The following is a 23,087-nucleotide window of genomic DNA, read 5'->3' as shown; positions in this document are numbered from 1 at the left end:
TTTTGCTTGGTAAAATCATTGCATACTTTGGTGTAAGATGGGACATGGTACACAGTTTCAAAATTACTCATCACAAAGTGCCATTCTGAAGACTTGTTTTGAGGTGCCATTTGCTACAGTGCAGGAGCTGGGTGATTCACTGGAGTCCACAATATCATGAATTAATATGACAGTATCTTCTTCCTGGACTATGTCCAACCTGATTGTTCTGCTGGGGTAGATGACTTTCTAACAGACAACAGCTCAATTAATTGCCTGGGTAAAGAGGTCTCTGAATCTGACTGAAATAGTTGATGTCAGGAGTGCACTCAGATGGCTCACAGGAGCCTGTAAGTAGTTACCAATGATTCTTTTTAACCTATGCATCTGCCACCATCACTTCAAATGTAGAAGGGAAAAGCGACCCATAACCAGCCAATTGAGTCTATCATTGCGATTTCCAAATCCAGTATTACTAACACTGTTATAAAAACAACACACATACTATTAGCCTGCCCCCCCCCCCCCCCCACCGCCACCACCACCACCACCACCACCACCACCATGTAACCATCTGCAGCCTCAATAACAACCTAGATTCAGTGAGAAAGAGTGTCCACAAGTTTCTTAAGGTATGCTATATCCAGCTGAAGCCACTTTATGATTAGACACAATACAGCTACCAAATTGCAGAGATGTTGATTGCAACATTTCATACACTGTTCAAACAGACATAGGATTAAGATCAGGTGACTTGGCAAGCCACTCAAAAGGCAATAGAGTACCCAAGTTCACCTCACCATGAACATACACATGGAAACCAGTGAAGAGGGCTGTCATCTCTGAAGATGGATGTGTCCACAGCATACTCGCCACAAAGACAGAAGAATGGGTAATAGCTAGTCACCAAACATGATGAAGTGAATATCCCGATTCGTGTTCACAGTAACCTGAACAAGAAGGCCCAAGTCACGGTACGCCGAAGATCCAGACATCATAGCACCAAATCTGGCCTGAATTACCCACCCCACACACAGCAGGTTAAATGCCTTACTGAGCCATCCATGCACTCAACTCTTTGCAGCATTTGAAGAGACACACAATCACGACTTACTGGACCACGCTACATGCCTTCAGTCAGTTACTGTCCTGTTTCTTTATTGCTCACCCTATTAAAGATGTGCAGCTTTATGTGACACAGTGAGAAATGGCCTTTTGCAACGCAGCCAACTCTAAATGTTGATTGCATGCAGTTCGCCTTCACAATGTTTCCTTAGGAACAGGTTAAGATGGACCTGCATTCACTGACAATAGCAATAATTGTTTGATGTGAAATGAACTGTCATTGACAAATCATGAAATCTCACAACGAGTTACAATTTCTCTCTCTCTCTCTCTCTCATCTCTCTCTCTCTCTCTCTCTCTCTCTCTCTCTCTCTCTCTCTCTCTCTCGACCAGTGTTCTTAGGCCATGTTACATGGCTGCGATTGGTACACCATTCCTTTTGAACAACTGGGACAGGCCATGTTAACAGACCAATAAATCAGACAATTTCATTCATGCTTTGGCTATGGGCACATCCGAATATGATATCTCCTCTCAGCCATTCTTACATCTCCACATTGACCCACTCACTGAGCCAATTCTATACAACTAACCGGCACATACATGCCATTTCATAGCTACGTTTTATGTAAGTGGTGGACAGATCACATGGCTGCTTGGTACCAGTTCCACATCATCTACATCGCTCCAACAGTGACTACTGTGCTCTTAAGAAGTGATTCATATTTTGTTCTGAGAACTTGTGTCCATTATTATTTTGTGACAGATGCTCCAAACATTTTACTCTGGGGTTATTCACACTTCATTAGATAAAGTGGTTCTGGCCAATTACTGGCCCATCTTTACAGTTTTTTTTTTTAATATACTGGTCTTTGCAGAGGAAGAACAGATCTTTATAAGGAGGTAATTTATTTGAAGAAGACTAAAGGCAGTAAGAAAAATATGTAATTGACAAAGATATATACCGAATATGTTTCATTTTTGAACAATTTCATCTACTGTATCTATGTGCCCGCCACCACCTCTTCCAAATGTAGAAGGGAAAAGCAACCCGTAACCAGCCAATTGAGTTTATCACTCCAATTTCCAAATCCAGTATCACTAACATTTCTTCTTTGGCACTTTTCAACAGCTTATCCTTTCTACAGTGCTCATATAGCAATTATGTTCATTTGGCTAATGGACATCTTCAAGTCTACTGTAACTACTTTCTGAATGGGTTCAGACAGTAAAGTCTTCATAGCCGAAAGTACACACAAGTGCCTTTTTATTTCACTTACATCTCTTTAGTCTCCTTCACAACCATACTACTGCCCCAGCCCACACTGTTAGCAACAGAATGGAAGTTGCTAATTTTGCCATGCCATTAAAACAAGCAGTAACAATTTAGTCTCCTCTTCAAGGCATTCTACCTCCAGCAGTACTCTGGCTAACAACTTAAGTGGCATTCAGACCACTGTTTATGAAAACTGAACTTTTATTTGAAATGAGGCCCCACTGAGAACATGCAAAACAAGTAACTCAAGTGAATAAACAAGCCTTCACTTACATGGATCATTATTCCAAGAACTACCTGCTCCCCACCAAGTGCTTAAATCCACAGCTGAACATCTTTCCATTTGTTCTACTAGGATCATTGCAATGTGTTACTGTTAGACCTGTAATCTATAAATTTTCTGTTGGGTGACAAATGATAAAGTTATAATTCAAATAAAACAGCTCACTGATAGATGATACTGGCAGGAGGGCTATGTGGCTGGTTATTAATGCAGCACATTTACCACAAATGTAACAAATCAGACATGTCTACGTTATTTTCATCATTGCCATTTTTGTTGGTGGCGAGGAGGGCTCTGGTATGCAGTACAGCAGCAGCTGTCAATACAATCTATACATAGATGAGATAATTACATACTTACAGGTGAGTAACCCCCACTAAATAAATGCTCATTCACACACAGCAAATGGGACAGCAAAGTAGTAAAAAGCAACGCATAGCCTCCTCTCTCACAACTGTTCCTTGCAGCAAATTAAAAGTGGGATGTTTCATTCTCAAGCAGTGGGATTTAAATACATGAGCACCATAGAACAGCTTTCTCCCCTCCCCCCCCCCCCCCCCCCCCCCCACCCCCAATATATCTGAACAACAATAGTAAAGCATTCTCACGTAAAGACATATCACATTCTACCTGTACTGTACCTGCTACTATTGAAGAAACATTATGGACTATTAGGTTTACACTTTATATGATGATACAACTCATACTCAGATTTAAGACATGCACATACAGTTACACAACCTTAAAAATCGTTATCTCTATGATAATTTTCCAAAACAAATTTTATTAGTATTTGACAATTACAGTTTCCCAATACATCTTTCATTCTGCTGGGGAATGTCACCAATTGTGAATGTTAATTTACTTTAAAAACAATTGAAAACAATTACACTAAATGCTATTTAGTAAGCATATATTTCTGACAACTGAAGGCCTAAAAATATAAGTTATTAACTACTGAATTCTGCAACTTAAGGTAAAAGATACTTTCAATAGATAATAAAGGAAAAGATGCAGAAGTGTTTGTGCTTTTGTATGTATAAATCATAAGGCAGAATTAATACACCAGCAACAAGAGGAAATGTCACAATAAGTTAACAAAATACATTTACCTGTCTTTTTACTGATATCTTTTAAAACTTGCTGTAGTTTTGTCGCACTCCTTCCAGCAACTCCCCATGTAAAATTCTTGTCTTTTGATAATCTGAAAGCTTCCTCAGCAGCATATTTTCCCGTAAATCCACTGGCACCAAATACAACCAGGTCTAGTCTTCTGTCTTCTGTAGACATTCCTAAAAAGTTTCATTACCACATTAGAAAACTAATAGTTGTTTTAAAAAATGCCTATATAATTGGAATGAGATTTTTCACTCTGCAGTAGACTGTGCGCTGATATGAAACTTCCTGGTAGATTAAAACTGTGTGCCGGACAGAGACTCGAACTCGAGACCTTTGCCTTTCACGGGCAAGTGCTCTACCAACTGAGCTACCCAAGCACGACTCACACCCAGTCCTCACAGCTGAGGTATTGGTAGAAGTGAAGCTGTGAGGACGGGGCACGAGTCGTGCTTGGGTAGCTCAGTTAGTACAGCACTTGCCCGCAAAAGGCAAAGGTCCCAAGTTCAAGTCTTGGTCCGGCGCATATTGCCTATATAATTGTTCTACACAGCATACTTATTGTAAAATTAACAAGTTGTACGATTATCCATTGATGATATTTCAATTGGGAACTATTTTTGGGTACTGTTGCGATTTAAATGGCTAGCCTGGCTCCCACGTACAGCAGTTAATATACTGTAACACACTATCAATTTCTTGTCAACAACAGCATTACAGGTAACCTGGATGGAATAGGAGCAGAAGCTTCACACACAAGTTTTGAGTCTTGTGGTAGTCCTACATCATCATGATCAGTGCTGTGTTAACACTGCTGTGAGCCTTGTGACCACAGAGCTGAGCAAGCTCCTACTGACTGAAATTTCTCAAGTGCAGTGCTGTTGGCTACAACCTGAGATGGGCATATAATGGACATGGTACACACTTGAATAATAGAGGGAAAGATGCGTTAGCTGAACTTCTTATAGAAAATGCACGAGACGGGGTGAGGTGGGGTGGAGGGGAGCAATACAAAGTCAGATATACCTGTGGCTGATGGTGACAGAGGGGTAACTTTTATTTCTTTTTAAGGTTTGAGTCAGGAATCAGGCACCCTCTTGTGAAATAAGTTAGAACAGAAGAGTCCCACAAGGAATACACACAAAAGTAAGGTTAGCTTACTTCATCAGAATATTAGAGGATTGAATAATAAGGGAGAAGAGCTTCTGCCTGTTTGGAAAATTCAGTGGGCTCTGAGTAGATAGACATCCCATGCCTGTTTAAGCACCGCATAAATACAAGGTTAAATGCGAAAGATTATGACCTAGTGTCTTATTCAGGTAAAACTAACATGGGAAGAGGAAGATTTGTCACACATATCAAGCCAGAACACAGGTTCAAAAATACTGAGACAAGTAGATTTTGTACTGGTCAGCACATATAAGTGTATGCTTGTGGATTAATACTGAAAATTAGTTAACTTTTAATTGTAACTATATATTATAGACCCCCACTAGGAAACTTTGAACTACAATATTGATGAGGAATATGGATTCCCCACTATGCAAGCTGTCAGACAGCAGCAAGTGTCTAACAGTTCACACTGATTTCGCTCTATATTTTCTAAAGGATTCTAATAGGGAAAATGATCTGGATACCTTATTTGGATACTACAATTTGATCTCATTAATTAACTTTCCAACATTGGTGGAGAAAGATGGTTGGAAATTATAATTGATAATATTTTCTCTGATGAAGCTCAAAACAAGAAAATAGCTGCACACCCAATAACAAATGCTCTTGCTGACCATGTTGCACTGTTGAGATAACAAACTATAGATATTCCTCAGTGGAAACATAAGAATAATTAATGACTCCAGCACAAATGTTTTTAAGAATAGATTACAATAAATTATCTGGTATGAAATTCATAGCTAATGGACCAAATTCTGACATTAAATTTAATCTTTTCCATGATAAATTCATAATACTATTTGAAAATAGCTTTCCACATATACTACTTGGAAATGACAAACAGCTATGTAAAAAAGCTATGGAACTTGTGAACAGAAAAGGGAATTTTATCTGTTGGCAAGAACAAGTAAAGATCTTGCAGTAGTTACACTTAATTATTTCTCAAATATAGCAGAAAATATGGGGGCAGACAGTTCAGGAGAAAATTTGTGGGGTGACACACACACACACACACACACACACACACACACACACACACACACACACACACACACACACACACACACACACACTTCGAAAATTAACAAAATTATGTTTTCTCTCAAAAATAAGAGCTCATTTGGATTTAATGGAGTTTCCAACAGAGCACTGAACACTTGTTTCCATATAATAAGCACTTTCTTTTCTGGAATATGTAATGCAGCACTAATTCAGCATACTTTTTCAGAGAGATTGAAATATCCCATTGTTAAACCCTTCTATAAGAAAGGTGGTAGGAGAAATCTCAATAACTACTGACTCATTTCCATATGACATTTTTCAAAATTTTTGAGGTCATGTATTCCAGAACACATCTTAACTGCACAACAATAAGATCCTCAGTAAATCACAGTTTGGATTTCATAAGAATTGCACCTGGGAATTCCATTTTCACATTCATTCACCAAATAACAAAATAGATCAGTTGGTATTTGCTGTGACCTATCTACAGCACTTGACTGCATAAATCAAAATATTATCCTGGTTAAACTGAGGTTTTATGAAATTGATGTTATAATAAACCAATGTATAATGTTTACAATTTATTCATTCATTCATTCATTCATTCATTCATTCATCTATCCTTTGATCACTTTTGATTTTGATATTGAATATGTAATGACATGCATGGATGTGTAACAAAGTATTTGGTATGTATATAAAAAAGGTATACCCTAGTCTTCATGTATTTGTACAAGAAATTTAGAGTTTATACAATATAAATAAGATTACAAACATACCTACACAGTGTAGTATCAGAGTTAAGAAAGGTATATACAATTGTGCGTAGATACAGTGCTCAGCAAAACGTCCTTGCATTATTTACACAACATTTGCAGAAGAATCTCATATTTAATAATTTTGTATAATAGCTTGTAAGAACTTTACACATTATACTTTTATCTAAGAACCCCTTTACACTGTAACAACACGCTGGGACCAGGTGACACCTTGGTTTTTGTTTGAAAGCAGATAGTGTTTTTAAGTTCTTTATACTACTTGGAAGTTTGTTATAAAATATACATCCAGCTATTTTAGATTCTTTGTCATTTGCCTTAAGTCTGTCTGTATACATGTGGTACTTTTTCTTTACACCTTGTGCGGCGAAAGGTTTCTGATACACCTAATAACTTTCTTTTGCAGTTTAAGTAGTGTACCTGTGTGTATATCATCTGCATTGCCCAACACAGATATAGAGTATGAGATATGCAGATAAATTAGTCCACAATAAATTTTTAGTAAAGCATCTTGATCAACAGTGTGCGACATTTTTCTCATGAGAAATATATTTGTGCTAATTTTTGAGCACATTTTATCAGTATGAATCGTCCTTGTCATGAAACTGTCCATCAATCCCAGAGACTTTTTGCAACAAATTTCTGAAATACCTGAATCCCCAAAGCTTGATATCTAGATCATCTGCTTTGACTGCCCTATTTGCTTGTGTTCTCATGAAAGTTGTTTTGTCAGCCGGTGTGGCTGTGCGGTTCTAGGCGCTTCAGTCTGGAACCGCGTGACCCCTACGGTCGCAGGTTCGAAACCTGCCTCGGGCATGGAAGTGTCTGATGTCCTTAGGTTAGTTAGGTTTAAGTAGTTCTAAGTTCTACGGGACTGATGACCACAGATGTTAAGTGCCATAGTGCTCAGAGCCATTTTGAAAGTTGTTTTATGAGGAGCGTTTGAAAAGTCGGTGCAAAGTCCGAGAGATGGCACCACCAGCGCGTATCGAGGTCATGTTTAGTTAGTAGCATCTTTAGAAAGAATGCACACCAAGTTTCAGCCATGGTCTCTTTCTTTGTGTTTGGCATCCATGTGAATCAAGGAAGTTGAGTGATTGTGAAAAAAATGGATGAAAAAGACTTTCATGTGGTGATTAAACATTACTTTATGAAAGGCAAAACACTTCAGGAGACTAAAAATAAGCTTGATAAACATTACAGTGACTCTACACTTTCAATTAGAACAGTTTATAAGTTGTTTCAAAATTTTCGGAGTGGCCATATGGATACAAGTGATGCTGAACGATCTGGACGCCATGTGGAGGTTATGACTGCAGAAATCATTGATAAAATCCATGATACGGTGATGGATGACAGAAGAGTTAAGGTGCGTAATATTGCTAGTGCTGTGAGCATCTCGAATGAATGGGTACATAATATTTTGCATAAATATTTCGACATGAGAAAGCTATCTGGAAGAGGGGTTCTGCGATTGCTCACGCTTGACCAAAAACTGAATTGTGTGAAGTGTTGCAAGGATGGTTTGCAGCTATTTAGGAAGAATCAGCAGAACTTAAAATATTGTTTCGTCACTGTGGATAAACATGTATACATTACCATACTCCTGAGACCAAATAACAATCTAAACAACGGGTTACCAAGGGAGAATCTGCACCAAAAAAGACTATGGCAACTGTCTTTTTGGGATTCGCAAGGGATAATCCTTATCGACTATCCGGAAAAGTCGAAAACTATTACAGGTGAATATTATTCATCGTTACTGGACCATTTGAAAACTGAGCTGCAAGAAAAATGCCGGCGATTGGTCCGCAAAAATGTCCTTTTCCATTGCGACAATGCACCAGCACACACCTCAGCAGTTGTGGTCGCAAAATTAATGGAAATAGGATTCCAACTTGTTTCACATCCCCCCTATTCTCCAGACTTGGCTCCCTCGAACTACTATTTGTTACCCAATTTGAAGAAATGGCTGGCGGGACAAAGATTTTAGTCAAATGAGGAGGTGATTGCAGCAACTAATAGCTATTTTTCAGACTTGGACAATTTCTATTATTCGGAAGGGATCAACAAATTAAAACAGCGTTGAACGAAGTGTATAAGTCTGAAAGGAGACTACGTCGAAAAATAATAAAGGTTTACCCCAAACACGTAAGTAGTTTTTATTTTTGCACGGACTTTTCAAACGCCCCCCGTACTTCCATTTATAAAAAGTTTGGATCCCCAAAATATTTGAAGCCCTATCCACCTCTAAATATGTCCTCATTTCGAGGTCATCTGCACATTTACTGATAATTAGTTGAAGTATGTCATCAACATATGTGTTCATTTACACATTCTGGCATATCAATTACATATAAAATAGAGAGTAAAGGCCTCAACACCCAGCTCTGGGTACACCACGTTTTACCTCTTTGAATGTTGAAAGCACATTTCCCCATCAGCTGCCCCATTTGCTATGTCCGCAGACCTAACCGAATCACGCGTGCCCTGTGGCCGCTCAGACCGGCCACACATGGGTGGTGGTCTGCCTTAGCTTCAAGTCACGGCCGCCAGAGGTTCATGGTGTTATCTCCAGCTGAAGACATCGCGCCATTCAATAATTTTGCCTGCAGCTCCCTCTACGGCCACAAGATATAACAGGAGCACAGACCTGACGCCACGGCCACTCGCTCTTGCTCACTAGCTGTGTAAATATTTAAGTGTTATTGTATAGATCTTGAAATCCTAAACTCAGATTGGAATGTATACCACAGAGACAGGCTGGACAGTGAAGGGGAAGGCGAGTTTATTCCAATAAGAAGTGCAATAGTATCGAAGGAAATTGACGGAGATCCGAAATTTGAAATAATTTGGGTGAAGGTCACGGTTAAAGCAGGCACAGACATGGTAATTGGATGTATCTATAGGACCCCTGGCTCAGCAGCTGTTGTGGCTGAGCACCTGAAGGATAATTTGGGAAATATTTCGAGTAGATTTCCCCATCATGTTATAGTTCTGGGTGGAGATTTTAATTTGCCGGATATAGACTGGGAGACTCAAACGTTCATAATGGGTGGCAGGGACAAAGGATACAGAGAAATCTTTTTAAGTGCTTTATCTGAAAACTACCTTTAGCAGTTAAACGGAGAACCGACTCGTGGCGATAATATATTATAATATATTTGAAAAAGTTAACGCAGAACAGGGAATCAGCGATCATAAAGCAGTTACTGCATCAATGATTTCAGCCGTAAATAGAAATATTAAAAAAAAGGAGGATTTTTCTGTTTAGCAAAAGTGACAAAAATCAGATTACAGAGTACCTGACGGCTCAACACAAAAGTTTTGTCTGAAGTACAAATAGTGTTGAGGATCAGTGGACAAAGTTCAGAACCATCGTACAATATGCGTTAGATGAGTATGTGCCAAGCAAGATCATAAGAGATGGAAAAGAGCCACTGTGGTACAACAACTGAGTTAGAAAACTGCTGCGGAAGCAAAGGGAACTTCACAGAAAACATAAACATAGCCAAAGCCTTGCTGACAAACAAAAATTACGCGAAGCGAAATGTAGTATGAGGAGGGCTATGCGGGAGACGTTCAATGAATTCGAAAGTAAAGTTCTATGTACTGACTTGGCAGAAAATCCTAAGAAATTTTGGTCTTCTGTCAAAGCGGTACGTGGAACAAAACAAAATGTCCAGACACACTGTGACCAAAATGGTACTGAAACAGAGGATGACAGACTAAAGGCCGAAATACTAAATGTCTTTTTCCAAAGCTGTTTCGCAGAGGAAGACTGCACTGTAGTTCCTTCTCTAGATTGTCGCACAGATGACAAAATGGTAGATATCGAAATAGACGACAGAGGGATAGAGAAACAATTAAAATCGCTCAAAAGAGGAAAGGCCACTGGACCTGATGGGATACCAGTTCGATTTTACACAGAGTACGCGAAGGAACTTGCCCCCCTTCTTGCAGCGGTGTACCGTAGGTCTCTAGAAGAGCGTAGCGTTCCAAAGGATTGGAAAAGGGCAGGTCATCCCCGTTTTCAAGAAGGGACGTCGAACGTGCAGAACTATATACCTATATCTCTAACGACGATCAGTTGTAGAATTTTGGAACACGATAATTATGTTCGAATATAATGACTTTTCTGGAGACTAGAAATCTACTCTGTAGGAATCAGCATGGGTTTAGAAAAAGACGGTCATGTGAAACTCAGCTCGCGCTATTCGTCCATGAGACTCAGAGGGCCATAGACACGGGCTCCCAGGTAGATGCCGTGTTTCTTGACTTCCGCAAGGCGTTCGATACAGTTCCCCACAGTCGTTTAATGAACAAAGTAAGAGCATATGGACTATCAGACCAATTGTGTGATTGGATTGAAGAGTTCCTAGATAACAGAACACAGCATGTCATTCTCGATGGAGAGAAGTCTTCTGAAGTAAGAGTGATTTGAGTGATTTCAGGTGTGCCACAGGGGAGTGTCGTAGGACTGTTGCTATTCACAATATACATAAATGACCTTGTGGATGACATCGGAAGTTCACTGAGGCTTTTTGCAGATGATGCATTGGTGTATCTAGAGGTTGTAACAATGGAAAATTGTACTGAAATGCAGGAGGATCTGCAGCGAATTGACGCATGGTGCAGGGAATGGCAATTCAATCTCATTGTAGACAAGTGTAATGTGCTGTGAATACATAGAAAGATAGATCCCTTATCATTTAACTACAAAATAGCAGGTCAGCAACTGGAAGCTGTTAATTCTATAAATTATCTGGGAGTACGCATTAGGAGTGATTTAAAATGGAATGATCATATAAATTGATCGTTGGTAAAGCAGATGCCAGACAGATTCATTGGAAGAATCCTAAGGAAATGCAATCCGAAAACAAAGGAAGTAGGTTACAGTACACCTGTTCGCCCACTGCTTGAATACTGCTCAGCAGTGTGGGATCAGTACCAGATAGGGTTGTTAAAAGAGAGTGAGAAGATCCAACGGAGAGCAGCACGCTTCGTTACAGGATCATATAGTAATCGTGAAAGCGTTACGGAGATGATAGATAAACTCCAGTGGAAGACTCTGCAAGAGATACACTCAGTAGCTCGGTACGGGCTTTTGTTAAAGTTTCGAAAACATACCTTCACCAAAGAGTCAAGCAGTATATTGCTCCCTCCTACGTATATCTCGCGAAGAGACCACGAGGATAAAACCAGACAGATTAGAGCCCACAAAGAAGCATACCGACAATCCTCCTTTCCACGAACAATACAAGACTGGAATAGAAGGGAGAACTGATAGAGGTACTCAAGGTACCCTCCGCCACACACCGTCAGGTGGCTTGCGGAGTACGGATGTAGATATGACAACCTTGGGCTTAGAACTTAGTTATGATTGGGATTGCACTGTGGATTTGTGAATTGTATTGTGAACTTAATTACATAGCTACTTGCTACGAGAGCAATAGACAGTGCCTGCTTCAGTGTGGAGAATAAGGATAAGTAATCTTCCTGATTGCTGGCGCCTTACTTTGAGACTAATCTTTAGCAGCCATCAGATCTTGCATCGCACCCCGGTCACGTCCTACTACCAATTCCAACTTATGTTTGTCTCTGCAGGCAGACATAAAACTATTTATATTTTATCTCTACAAACTGCTGCCTATTTTCAGTAAAGGCCTTGATAATATTGTTTGCTCGGCCTCTTATGCCATAGTGGTTTAATTTTTCTAACAGGACTCTGAACACACAATAAAAAGTCTGACAGGTCTATTTATTTATTTATCCATAGACCATTTAGTACAACAACACTGAACGTGTCGGACATTAAAGACATAATATCTATACTACTATACAGAGAGAAGTTTTAGTTTAACGTTGTGACCAAAAACGTCAAAGTTCATGATTTATTTACTTAAAAATTTTACATGATATTCCAGTAAACAATCAGATGCACATATGTTACACCCTTTTAAAATAGAAACGATATATAACTACGTATACAACATGTAAATGGGAAAGATTCACAACAATCTCGAAAAGTACTTGACAAAATTACTACAGATTTTTGCACAAAACTGATGAACAGACAGATATATGCTACTTTTTAAAAATATGTGGTATGTAAATATATTCATACTATTTATCAGAGAAAAGTTGTTATCAAAATTTTTCAAAAGTTCTTGACCAATTTACTTCAGTTTTTATAATTTGCTCTAATAAACACCGACAGACATAGGATACTAATTTTTCAATGTATGAGGTAAATAATATATAATACATAAGGAGGAAACATTGTTAGCAAATATCACTTTACTTTCTTGCTCAATTTACACTGAAGCGCCAAAGAAACTGGTGCAGGCATGCGTATTGAAATACAGAGAGATGTAAACAGGCTGAATACAGTGGTGCAGTCAGCAATGCCTATATAAGATGACAAGTGTCTTGGGCAGTTGTTAAATCTTTTACTGCAGCTACAATTGCAAGTTAACAAGATTTAAGCGCATCTGAACGTGGTGTTATAGTTGGCGCATGAGCGACGGGACACAGGTAACGATAAAGTGTGGATTTTCCCATATGATAATTTCATGAGTGTACCGTGAATATTGGGAATCTGGTAACACATCTCCAACATCTCTGCGGGTTGTAAAAGATCATGAAGAAAGGGACCAACGATGACTGAAGAGAATCATCGAATGTGACCCTTCCACAAATTGCTACAGATTTCAATGTGGGGCCATCAACAAGGGTCAGCTTGCGAACCATCTGACGAAATATCATTGATATGGGCTTTCGGAGCCGCAGGCCCACTTGTGTTTCCTTTATGACTGCATGATACAAAGCTTTTTGCCTCATCTGGGCCCATCAACACTGACACTGGACTGTTGACTGGAAACAGTTGCCTGGTCGGACGAGTCTTGTTTCAAAGAAAGGAGAAAACCATAAGAATGACAGACGGGCAAACAAACACTAAAATGGACATAACTGCTTCCAAAACTGCAATACTACCCATTCATATATTAAAAATATGAGCAATACTGTCATTAAAGCCACTATCCTCACACATCTAGCAGCTGAAGACGTCTCTCCTGTACCCCTTACATTAATGATCCCAACCAATTTACCCATTCATGTTAAGTGACTTCTTTTCCCAGTCAAGGTTTCAATTGCAATAACAATAAACAAGGCTCAAGGTCAGAGAGTGGAGAAGGTGAGATGGACAGAGAGATGTAGGACAAGGAAATTGACAGAGAGAAGGGGAAGAAGGGGACGGGTAGAAAGAGGGGGAAGGAGGAGATGGAGAAAGATTGAGAGGGAGGGGGACAAGATGGACAAAGAAGGGAGTGGGTGGGGGGGTGCAGGAGGAGATGGACAGAGAGAAGAAGGAAATTAGGATGCATATAAAATTCTCATACACATTTAGCAACTGCAAAGCATTTCCAGGTTCGCTAGCATATGTATAAAAAGTTAACAAAGTAGGATAGGGTAAGGGGAGGATAAGGCAAGAAGTTGGAAATGGCTTACTCAAAGGAACCATCCCAGTATTCACCTTAGCAACAAGGCGAAACCATGCAAATCCCACATCAAGATGGTTGGGCAGGTAATAAAGCCCAGTCCTCACAAAAGCGTGTCCTGTACATTAAGAGGCATAACCATCTCACTCGGTACATGATTCAGAAACCAATCACAAAATACATCTACATTGTGAGTGCAACATGCACAAGGAATAAATCAAACTAGAAATTTTGAAAATAAAAATGCTCATTGAAGAGTGAAAACATTTGAATATAAACTTGTTCCTGGTTTTGACTATATATGTAGTGAAGCCTGCAACTGTTGTCTTTGTAGATTGACTTTTTCTGAAACCATTCTGTGCCCTACTTATTATTTTATCTTTCTCTATGAAATTTACTATTCTATCCTTTATGACTATTTTTACAATTTTCAACAGAACAGATGTGATGTTGATAGGTCTGTAGTTGCCAGAATTCCCTTCGGCTCCTCTTTTATATAGAAGGATTACTTTGCTTTTCTTTAAGCAATTTTTAATATTCCTTCCTGCAGTATTTGATTTATAAGCAACATGATAGGTTTTGTTAGGTTTGTAGAAATATGCTTAATACTTTAAAAAGATATGCCATCCAATCCATCTGCCTTTTTAAGTATTTAGTTATGGCTTATGACTCATCTGTTCATGATAGGAATAAACAACCTGTTAATTTTCTGGAGTTTTTATATTATTTACGACTTCAGTGGTTTGGTTTTTGACCAATCCATCCACTACAGCCACGTAGTACTGACTGAAAATTTCACATACTTCATATAGATCATTTAGTTGTGTTCCTTCCTTTGTTAAGTGTGACAACATGAGCTGGTATTTTGTCTCTTACCTGCCTGTGCCCACACAGTTTTAGAGATATCTGACGAAGTTTTTATTATATGTTTATAATAGCTGGCTTTTCTCTCCCTTATCGAACTGCTGTAGGCTTGCTTCATGTCTTTACAGACCCCACCCTTCACTAAATATTAATCCTCCTGATTAATATTTATATGCTTCTTTTAATTCTTCCCTACTCCAAATTTTTGCTGTGATCTAGTTTTTACTGAGCTTTTCTTGTACTTTACTAGGTACTTTTGGACAGCTAATATTTATAAAATAACTTAGTTTCACAGAAAATTTTTCCAACTCTTTTCTAACTTTTTCACTGTAATCCTCTCCCAGTTTTCTGTTTTCAGTGAAACTTCCCAGATAGGTTTCCTGGTCTGGTCTGCTTCAGTTCTATCACTATACCTTCATTGTAACATTACCATGAACTTCAATTGATTGGCCATAATAGTCAGCAATTATCGCCTTCATGAACTGTAAATTCAATATGTTCTCTGATATGTTAGTGATTACACAACGTATTATAGTGTCTACAGTATCTGTACATCATGTTGGACTTTTTCTGTGTGTCTGCAGGTTGAATGAGCTTCAGATAACAAGGAAGCTTCTTGCACAAATATTCCCCCTCATTGTCATTAATATTAAAGTCATCTACCATTAAAAAAGTGAATTCTTTGGTAAGTCTGCCTAGTAATATCTCAAATTCAAAGAGGAAACTATCCACTCTCGAGATTGGTGAGTGACACAGCACAACACACTTTTTTCCTAGCAGCTGCTGCTTCAGTCACTAGTTCTGTACAGTTAAGTATACGATATGCAGTACCATTACATTACATTACTATCAACATACACAAAGTTGAAAAAAGTCATGAAATAGCAATACACACATATACAGATGGCACCAGTATCGTGTACACGAGGTATAAAAGGGCTGTGCATTGGCACAGCTGTCATTCGTACTCAGTAAGTCATGGAAAAGGTTTCTGATGTAATTATGACCACACAATGGGACTTAACAGACACTGAATGTAGGCTGATAGTTGGAGATAGATGCATAGGGCATTCCATTTCTGAATGGACAATGTAATTGCCGATGCCGTTCACTTAACCAGGAGCAGCAGTGTTTGCATAGAGTTTTCAGTAGTAACAGACAAGCAACATCATGTGAAATAATACCAAAACTCAATGTGGGATGTACAACAAATGTACCCATTAGGATAGTGTGGCAAAATTTGACATTAATGGGCTATGGCAACAGGTGATTGACACAAATACCTTCGCTAAGAGCCAAACAGACGTCGCCTACAACAATCTTGGGCTCTTGACCATATCGGTTGCACCCTAGAGGACTAGAAAACAGTGGCCCAGTCATATGAGTCATGATTTCAGTTGGTAAGAGCTGATGGCAGGGTTCTAGTGTAGCGCACACCCATAAAGCCATGGATCCAAGTTGTCAACAAGGCACTATGCAAGCTGGTGGTGACTCCATAATGGTGTGGGCTGTGTTTACATGGGTTCTCTGGTCCAACTGAATCAATCATTGACTGGAAATGTTCGGCTACTTTGACACCATTTGTTTGGTTTGATGAACATTCCAAACAATTCAAGCGAATGATTTGGCCATCCAGATTGCCCGATGTATGACACGATTGAGAGGTCAGTTTGTGCAAAAAACATTGCACTAGCAAAACTCTTGCAGTTCTGGGTTGCTATAGAGGCAGCATGACTGTTTCTCCAGAAGACTTCCAGTGACTTGTGGAATCCACGTCATGTTGAGTTGCTGCACAACACTGGCCAAAAAGGAGGTCCAACACAATATTAGGAGATATTCCATGACTTGTCATCTCAGTGCACATAGCTACACCGTCACTTTTGTTTCTTCCTTCTACAATAATGCGCCATATTTTATATACTTTTAGATTAGTTTATTTTCCTTTAGCTGTGCCACAATAAAAATGTTTGGCATCTCAGTAGCTAATAATACATCAATTTCATCTGATTTATTGGAGGCATATTGCACATTTTGGTGAAGTACTTCAAAACCTTTTCCAGCTATTCTCGTATCTGCTACATTGGATGTGTATCTACCTGATATTTGCTTATGTAGTCCTTTGTAATACAGATGGCACCTTTATACCAGTGTCTAAATCAGTAATTCCATTACTCAACATATTATTTTCACACACACCACTTACCTTGTGTGTTTACCCTTTGTTCTGCCTACGACTAAAAAACCAAACTTTTTTGGGTTTGTTTTAGGGCACAAAAACAACTGAGGTCACTAGTGCCCATGTCAACCTTAGAACACTAATACGAGAAAGAAGTTAAAAGGACTACATGTTAAGTGAAATTGACAGATGGCAAGGGAGCTAAGACCAAGGATCTTCCTCTTGGAGAAAGGTCCACAAAATGCACCATAGAGGCAGTGGAGATCCTGAACTAAAGATTAAATGTCCTTCGCCATATTGCTACAATGGGTAAAAAGTAAAACGCGGTTGACAGCCTGCGTATTGTTCACTGACATAGCTGGTAACTCAGACAGCAGACATACACTAGAATGTAAGCGGTTAAAAGAAGGGCATTTGGTCAGAAAATGGTAAACCATCAAAGGTTGATGACAATGAGCACACATTGGTGGAAGATCACCATCTAACAAATGACAATGGCTAAAATGATGTCAACAGATGCCAACATTGAGTTCATTCGAAGGAATGGAATAGCTAGCGGGCTGAGGTAGGAGGACTGCAGCCTTGGCAGCAGCCTCGTTTACTGTCAGACCGAAGTGACCAAGCACCCATATACATCACAGCAGGTCCATCAAGAGCGAGCAAGTGGAAGCTTTCTTGGACCCCTTGCACAAAGGAATGGACTGTGTACAACACACAGACACTCTGAAGGGCACAGATAATTGGGGCATATGACAATTAATAAGCCTGGATCACTGGGTGTAATGCTTGGCTTGATAAAAGGCGAAGAGCTCTGCTGTAAATATTGAGCAATGTTCCTGAAGCAGAAACTGAAAATGGCCAGTGCCAATGATGAAGGCATAACCAATGCCTTAGTGTCTTACACCCATCAGTGTACATGAAGGTGCTATCGCTAAGTTGTGTGTAAATTATGAGAAACTTACAGTGATAGATCAAACCCAGAGTAGTTTCCTTAGGAAGCAAATTAAGTCTAAGATGAACACTGGCCGCCGCAAGAAGCCAAGGTGGTGAAGGGTTCACACCCATTGGAAACATGGCAGGTAAAAGCTCAAACTGGCAGGCAGCACTATTTTCCTTCAGTGCACAATAGTTGACCCTGTCCATCTACTTTTAATTTCTTTCCCTACCGTAGCTCTCTTCCCTCCTTTTGATGGTACTGCTGCTGTTACTGTTGGTGTTGCTTCTGCTACAGCTGCAGGTGGTTTTATTGGACTTGGTGGAGGTGCTGGCTTATCCTCAGATGATTCTAAATTTGCACCTAATGTGGGTAATGATGCATTAGCTGTAGAGTTTTGAAGGTGATGTTCCTTATTTGACACCAGATATGAAGATTCTTTTGCTTCTACAGGTGATTGTGAGGTCGGCGATAATGTTGCTGCCAATACTATCCTTGGTATAGCTGCTTTTACTGTTGTTGTAACAATGTTGACAATTTGTTTGGCTGTCAGTTACTTACCAAATCTGTTAAGATGCAAACCATGAGCAATATAAAACCTTGGGCAAATATAGATTGTGTCAATCTGGACATTTCTGAAATGTGTGCAAATATTTGAGGAAATAATAACCATGGTGAGAATGCCAAAATTTCCAGGTATCCCTACTGATAAAAATTTAATCTGGAAAAAACACATTCTGGATCTCTTGAGACAACTTAGTTCAGCCACATTTACACTTAGAATTACTGCAAATCTTAGCGGAGAGACAAATTAGTAAGCTGAAATATTTTACGTATTTTCATTCAATGATGTCATAAGAAATAATGTTCTGGGGTAGCTCAGCTTTAAGACTGAAAATGTTCATTGTTCAAACACTTGATCATCTGTTTAAGGAGTTATGCATTTTGACTACTACCTCACAGTATATTTATCCTCTACTGAAGTTTGTTTAAATAGTTCAAAGCAGTTCAGAAGAAACAATGTTTAATATTGTCACAGAACCAGAAGAAAAATGGGTACAATGAATGTCAAATGACTGATCCCATCTCACTGCAATATTAGTTACACAAATGATCCATGGAACATGGGAACACACCAAGTAGCAGACAAAGAACAGCAGAAACAGTACTTTTTCAGAAAGTCACACTTCCAAAAATCTTAATGACTAGACTAAATGGAATGTAAGTCTTACCCCCTCCCCCCCTTCCTTCTCCAAATACTATAGCAACAAAATTTAACATAAATTAAGGGAAACCCAGATCTTTACTGATAGCTTGGTCTCAGATCAGGCACGGGTGCTGTTAAGGCTGCTGTGTCATTTGTCATAGTGCATTAATCAACTAGAGAACAAACATTGGTTCAGAGCAGACTTTTTTGATTTGGCAAAAGCTAGTGACACTCTCCCAAGACATATTAAATACTGAAACACTGTTGCATTAGTAAAGATGTATTTAAATAGTAGGATGAAATTTGTTATTGTTAATGGAATCTGGCCACTTGCAAGTACATGTGGACATTCCTCACAGGTTTTTACTGGACCCAGTACAAGTTATAGTAATGGCTTGCCACATAAAAATAGGACCATCTACTTGTAGCCATTTAGTCTCAGGTACAGCTGACTGAATAACATCAGAAACAACAGAGAAGTTGAAATATGAAACAGATCAAACCACTGACAACCTTGAAGCTTGGTGGAATGAAAACTTCCTATGAATCAATCAAAATAAGGCATAGATGATGTGACTTGCCAAACGAAAGCGCTGGCAGGTCGATAGACACACAAACAAACACAAACATACACACAAAATTCAAGCTTTCGCAACCAACGGTTGCTTCATCAGGAAAGAGGGAAGGAGAGGGAAAGACTAAAGGATGTGGGTTTTAAGGGAGAGGGTAAGGAGTCATTCCAATCCCGGGAGCGGAAAGACTTACCATAGGGGGGAAAAGGGACAGGTACACACACACACACACACACACACACACACACACACACACACACACACACACACACACACACACACACATCCGCATGTGAATGCGAAAGCTTGAATTTTGTGTGTATGTTTGTGTGTGTATCGACCTGCCAGCGCTTTCGTTTGGTAAGTCACATCATCTTTGATTTTAGATATATTTTTCCCACGTGGAATGTTTCCCTCTATTATATTCAAAATAAGGCTTAGGATTGAAATATTACATGTAATAAGGATTGAGGGCCGTTAATTCCCTTGAGATAACCGCCAATTCTAAACTTCCTTGGGATAGCACAGAAAAAGTGGTAGCCTGTGAGAAATTAACAGCGGTATATTTTCGCCTTTGTGTTAGCATCCAGAGATGAAAGTTGTCTATTATGCCTAAATACAGTGATATCATACAGTGGCATTATTTGGGACCACCAACAGAATACAATCAATGTATTTGAGGATAATATAGCAGCATGTCATCAAGATATCATTAACATCACTCTGACATTTTTGCAGCACAATGCTTGAGGAGAGGCATTGAAGACACCAGGAGTACAACATATACCATAAAAACAGTACCACCAATAATTGTGACCTGGCATCATTCCATTGTACAACTACAAAAACAGTTTGGCAAACAAATCAATTACACTCACTGCCAGAAATCTTTTTCAGGAAGCTACCACATCAACAATTCAAAATAAAAATCAGGGGATTTTGATTCAGAGTCCCTGCATTCCTAAGAAGTTGACGAATTCTTAATTGAGGGCAAGAAAATGATGTTTATTATTGTACTTAGAAAATTGGAATGCGATCGGTCGGTAAATAGTAACATAATGCACGTATTAAAAATAATATAGTATACTGTCATGTGTAATGACAAAAATTAATAACTCGTCGAGAGAGAGAGAGGCGGACGTAATTGTATTGTCGCTTGTAACGCCTCATATGACTTTCCAGGTCTCTACAGTAATAAAAATTCTATCCAGTTCGAAGAAAGGCTAAACTTGAACGTACAGTTCACGACGAGATTAGGGACGACGCACAAACCCTGATAGGGAACAATTGGGAAGGAAATTGGTTGCGTCATTTTCAAAGGAGTTATGCCGGTGCGACCAAGGGAAACAACGGGAAGGGATTTTACTCTCTAAAGAGAATCCAGTGCCTTACCACTGCGCCACTTCGTTTGGTATTTAACTGGGGTTTACTTTGCAGGAACTATTTCGCACAACACAACTGGCAAAAAAACGACGCAAAGTAAGTCTATGATGCTATGTGCTGCACAAGCACTGACAACTACATATGACAAATTGTCACCGTCGTAACGAAAATTTAGCGGAAGCTCACCTATCCTACACACAGGAGACTGTGGTTTACGATAGCGTTAATGCCGTACGTTCTGACGGATATCGCTAAACTAGAAGTACGTTAAAATAAATTGTTTAATATCAGTCGTCAAATGATTCAAACCTGTACTGCTAAATACACAATCAATCCCAAAAAGCCTAAAAATACAGAGAAAACTCTAATCTACTTGACTACCGGCTTTACGTACAACACATATATAGCAAGCCGAACCAAAGTCATAATAAGTATTGTCTTTGTCCCGACGAATTATTTACATAGAAATTTTCTGGCAATAAATACACACCGCTTGTTAACACGTCACCGACGTCAAAGTATAAACTGTGTTCACACTTCGCGTCACCAGTGCGTCAACCCAACTGTCAATAACTGCGATTCTACGACCTCATCCACAATGTTGTACACAGCACCTGTTGCAAGCTCAGAGATTATACCCTTCACAACGTAAGTTAAGCTAATGTCACCGAAAAAATTATCCAGTGGCCAATAAATGAACTGAAAATATTGGAAATATCTAAAACACAGCGTTTAAATTATAAAACAGAAAACTTGTATCTTCCTAGCATTTTTCTCATAATTAAACAAGTATATCTTACCATATTTCATAACGGATTGCAACTGTTTTAATCTTCCGAACACAGTTTCACTTCTTAAAGTAATATGCTGTCCACATGATCGAAGAAGCAGTAAAGACATTATTTCTGCACATATTCTAATTCTTAGTTATTGAGACTTCGGGTCTAGTGCAGCAGGGGATACAACACGCGCGTCTCGCGGGCCCCGAGGAATCGCTTCATGACGTCATCAAAAAAAGGCTGAAAGCGTGTCAGCGCTGCCTGGTGACTAGACCTGTAAACAACTCTGTTGACGTAAGTAACAGTGTTTATACAGACTTGCCTTCAGCTGTTGTTTTGGAATGTCAAATAAATCTAGATTGTTTTAATGAAGCTTCCATTAACAGAATAAAATGTAGAAAGAAGGTTTAAATGCGAATAATCTGTATTATGGTGACATGATAAATCCACAGCGTAGTCAAAGTTACATATTAGAGCCGTACGTGATTGATTGAAGCCAACTGATTACAAATTATTGGTCGAAAGGCAGAGTGATTTATAGCATAACACATATTACGCATTGCGGACAATGTGTCTAAATGTTTTTAACGCATTAACTGCAGCTTACTAATGTAGGCTAACTACCACTGAGACGTTTGCAGCACGAATTTGTCTTTGAATCCATACCAGCAGTAGCAAATGCGGAGAAACGAATCAAATATGGTAAAGGATGCGTAGTGGAACGCCCATTGCATTTTTCCAGTTTGTGTACGATATCTGCACGTAATATGCATCAAAACACGTTGGATGCTTGTTCATTTTCTAATATATGAAGGGGTCGGAGAGATATAGTCATAAGCCACATGGAACTAGTTTTGAGATACAGCGAGTTTAAAGTTCCACGGAGGTCTGAAAATGTTTAATACAAAATAGAAATCTTATTTCTACTGCAAACACTTGCTTAATACTTGCGAATCATGTTGTTAAATAGTCAACTCTCTGAATGCTATAAAATATTAAT

At 39.1% G+C, this 23,087-nt stretch overlaps 1 protein-coding gene across 2 annotated transcripts in view; it reads right to left on the bottom strand.

Annotated features, from left to right (window-relative positions):
• Positions 1–22,280, bottom strand: part of LOC126188126 (saccharopine dehydrogenase-like oxidoreductase) — a 68,124-nt gene extending 45,844 nt beyond the window's left edge. Inside the window, exons 1-2 of one of the 2 annotated variants that reach the window (XM_049929603.1) lie at positions 22,109–22,280; positions 3,716–3,895 (exon numbers count right to left, since the gene is read on the bottom strand). In XM_049929603.1, the coding sequence (XP_049785560.1) occupies positions 3,716–3,895; positions 22,109–22,208 (280 nt within the window). In that variant the 5' untranslated portion in view covers positions 22,209–22,280. Of the gene's footprint in view, positions 1–3,715; positions 3,896–21,798; positions 21,934–22,108 lie in introns of those variants that run through there. The other variant, XM_049929604.1, reaches the window with a different exon arrangement.
• Positions 22,281–23,087: the final 807 nt, after the last annotated feature.

The sequence above is a fragment of the Schistocerca cancellata genome, chromosome 5 (assembly GCF_023864275.1).
Source record: "Schistocerca cancellata isolate TAMUIC-IGC-003103 chromosome 5, iqSchCanc2.1, whole genome shotgun sequence".
NCBI classification, from domain to species: Eukaryota; Metazoa; Arthropoda; class Insecta; order Orthoptera; family Acrididae; genus Schistocerca; species Schistocerca cancellata.
The sequence above is the reverse complement of the archived record's forward strand: the minus strand, read 5'-3'. Positions and strand labels throughout refer to the sequence as shown.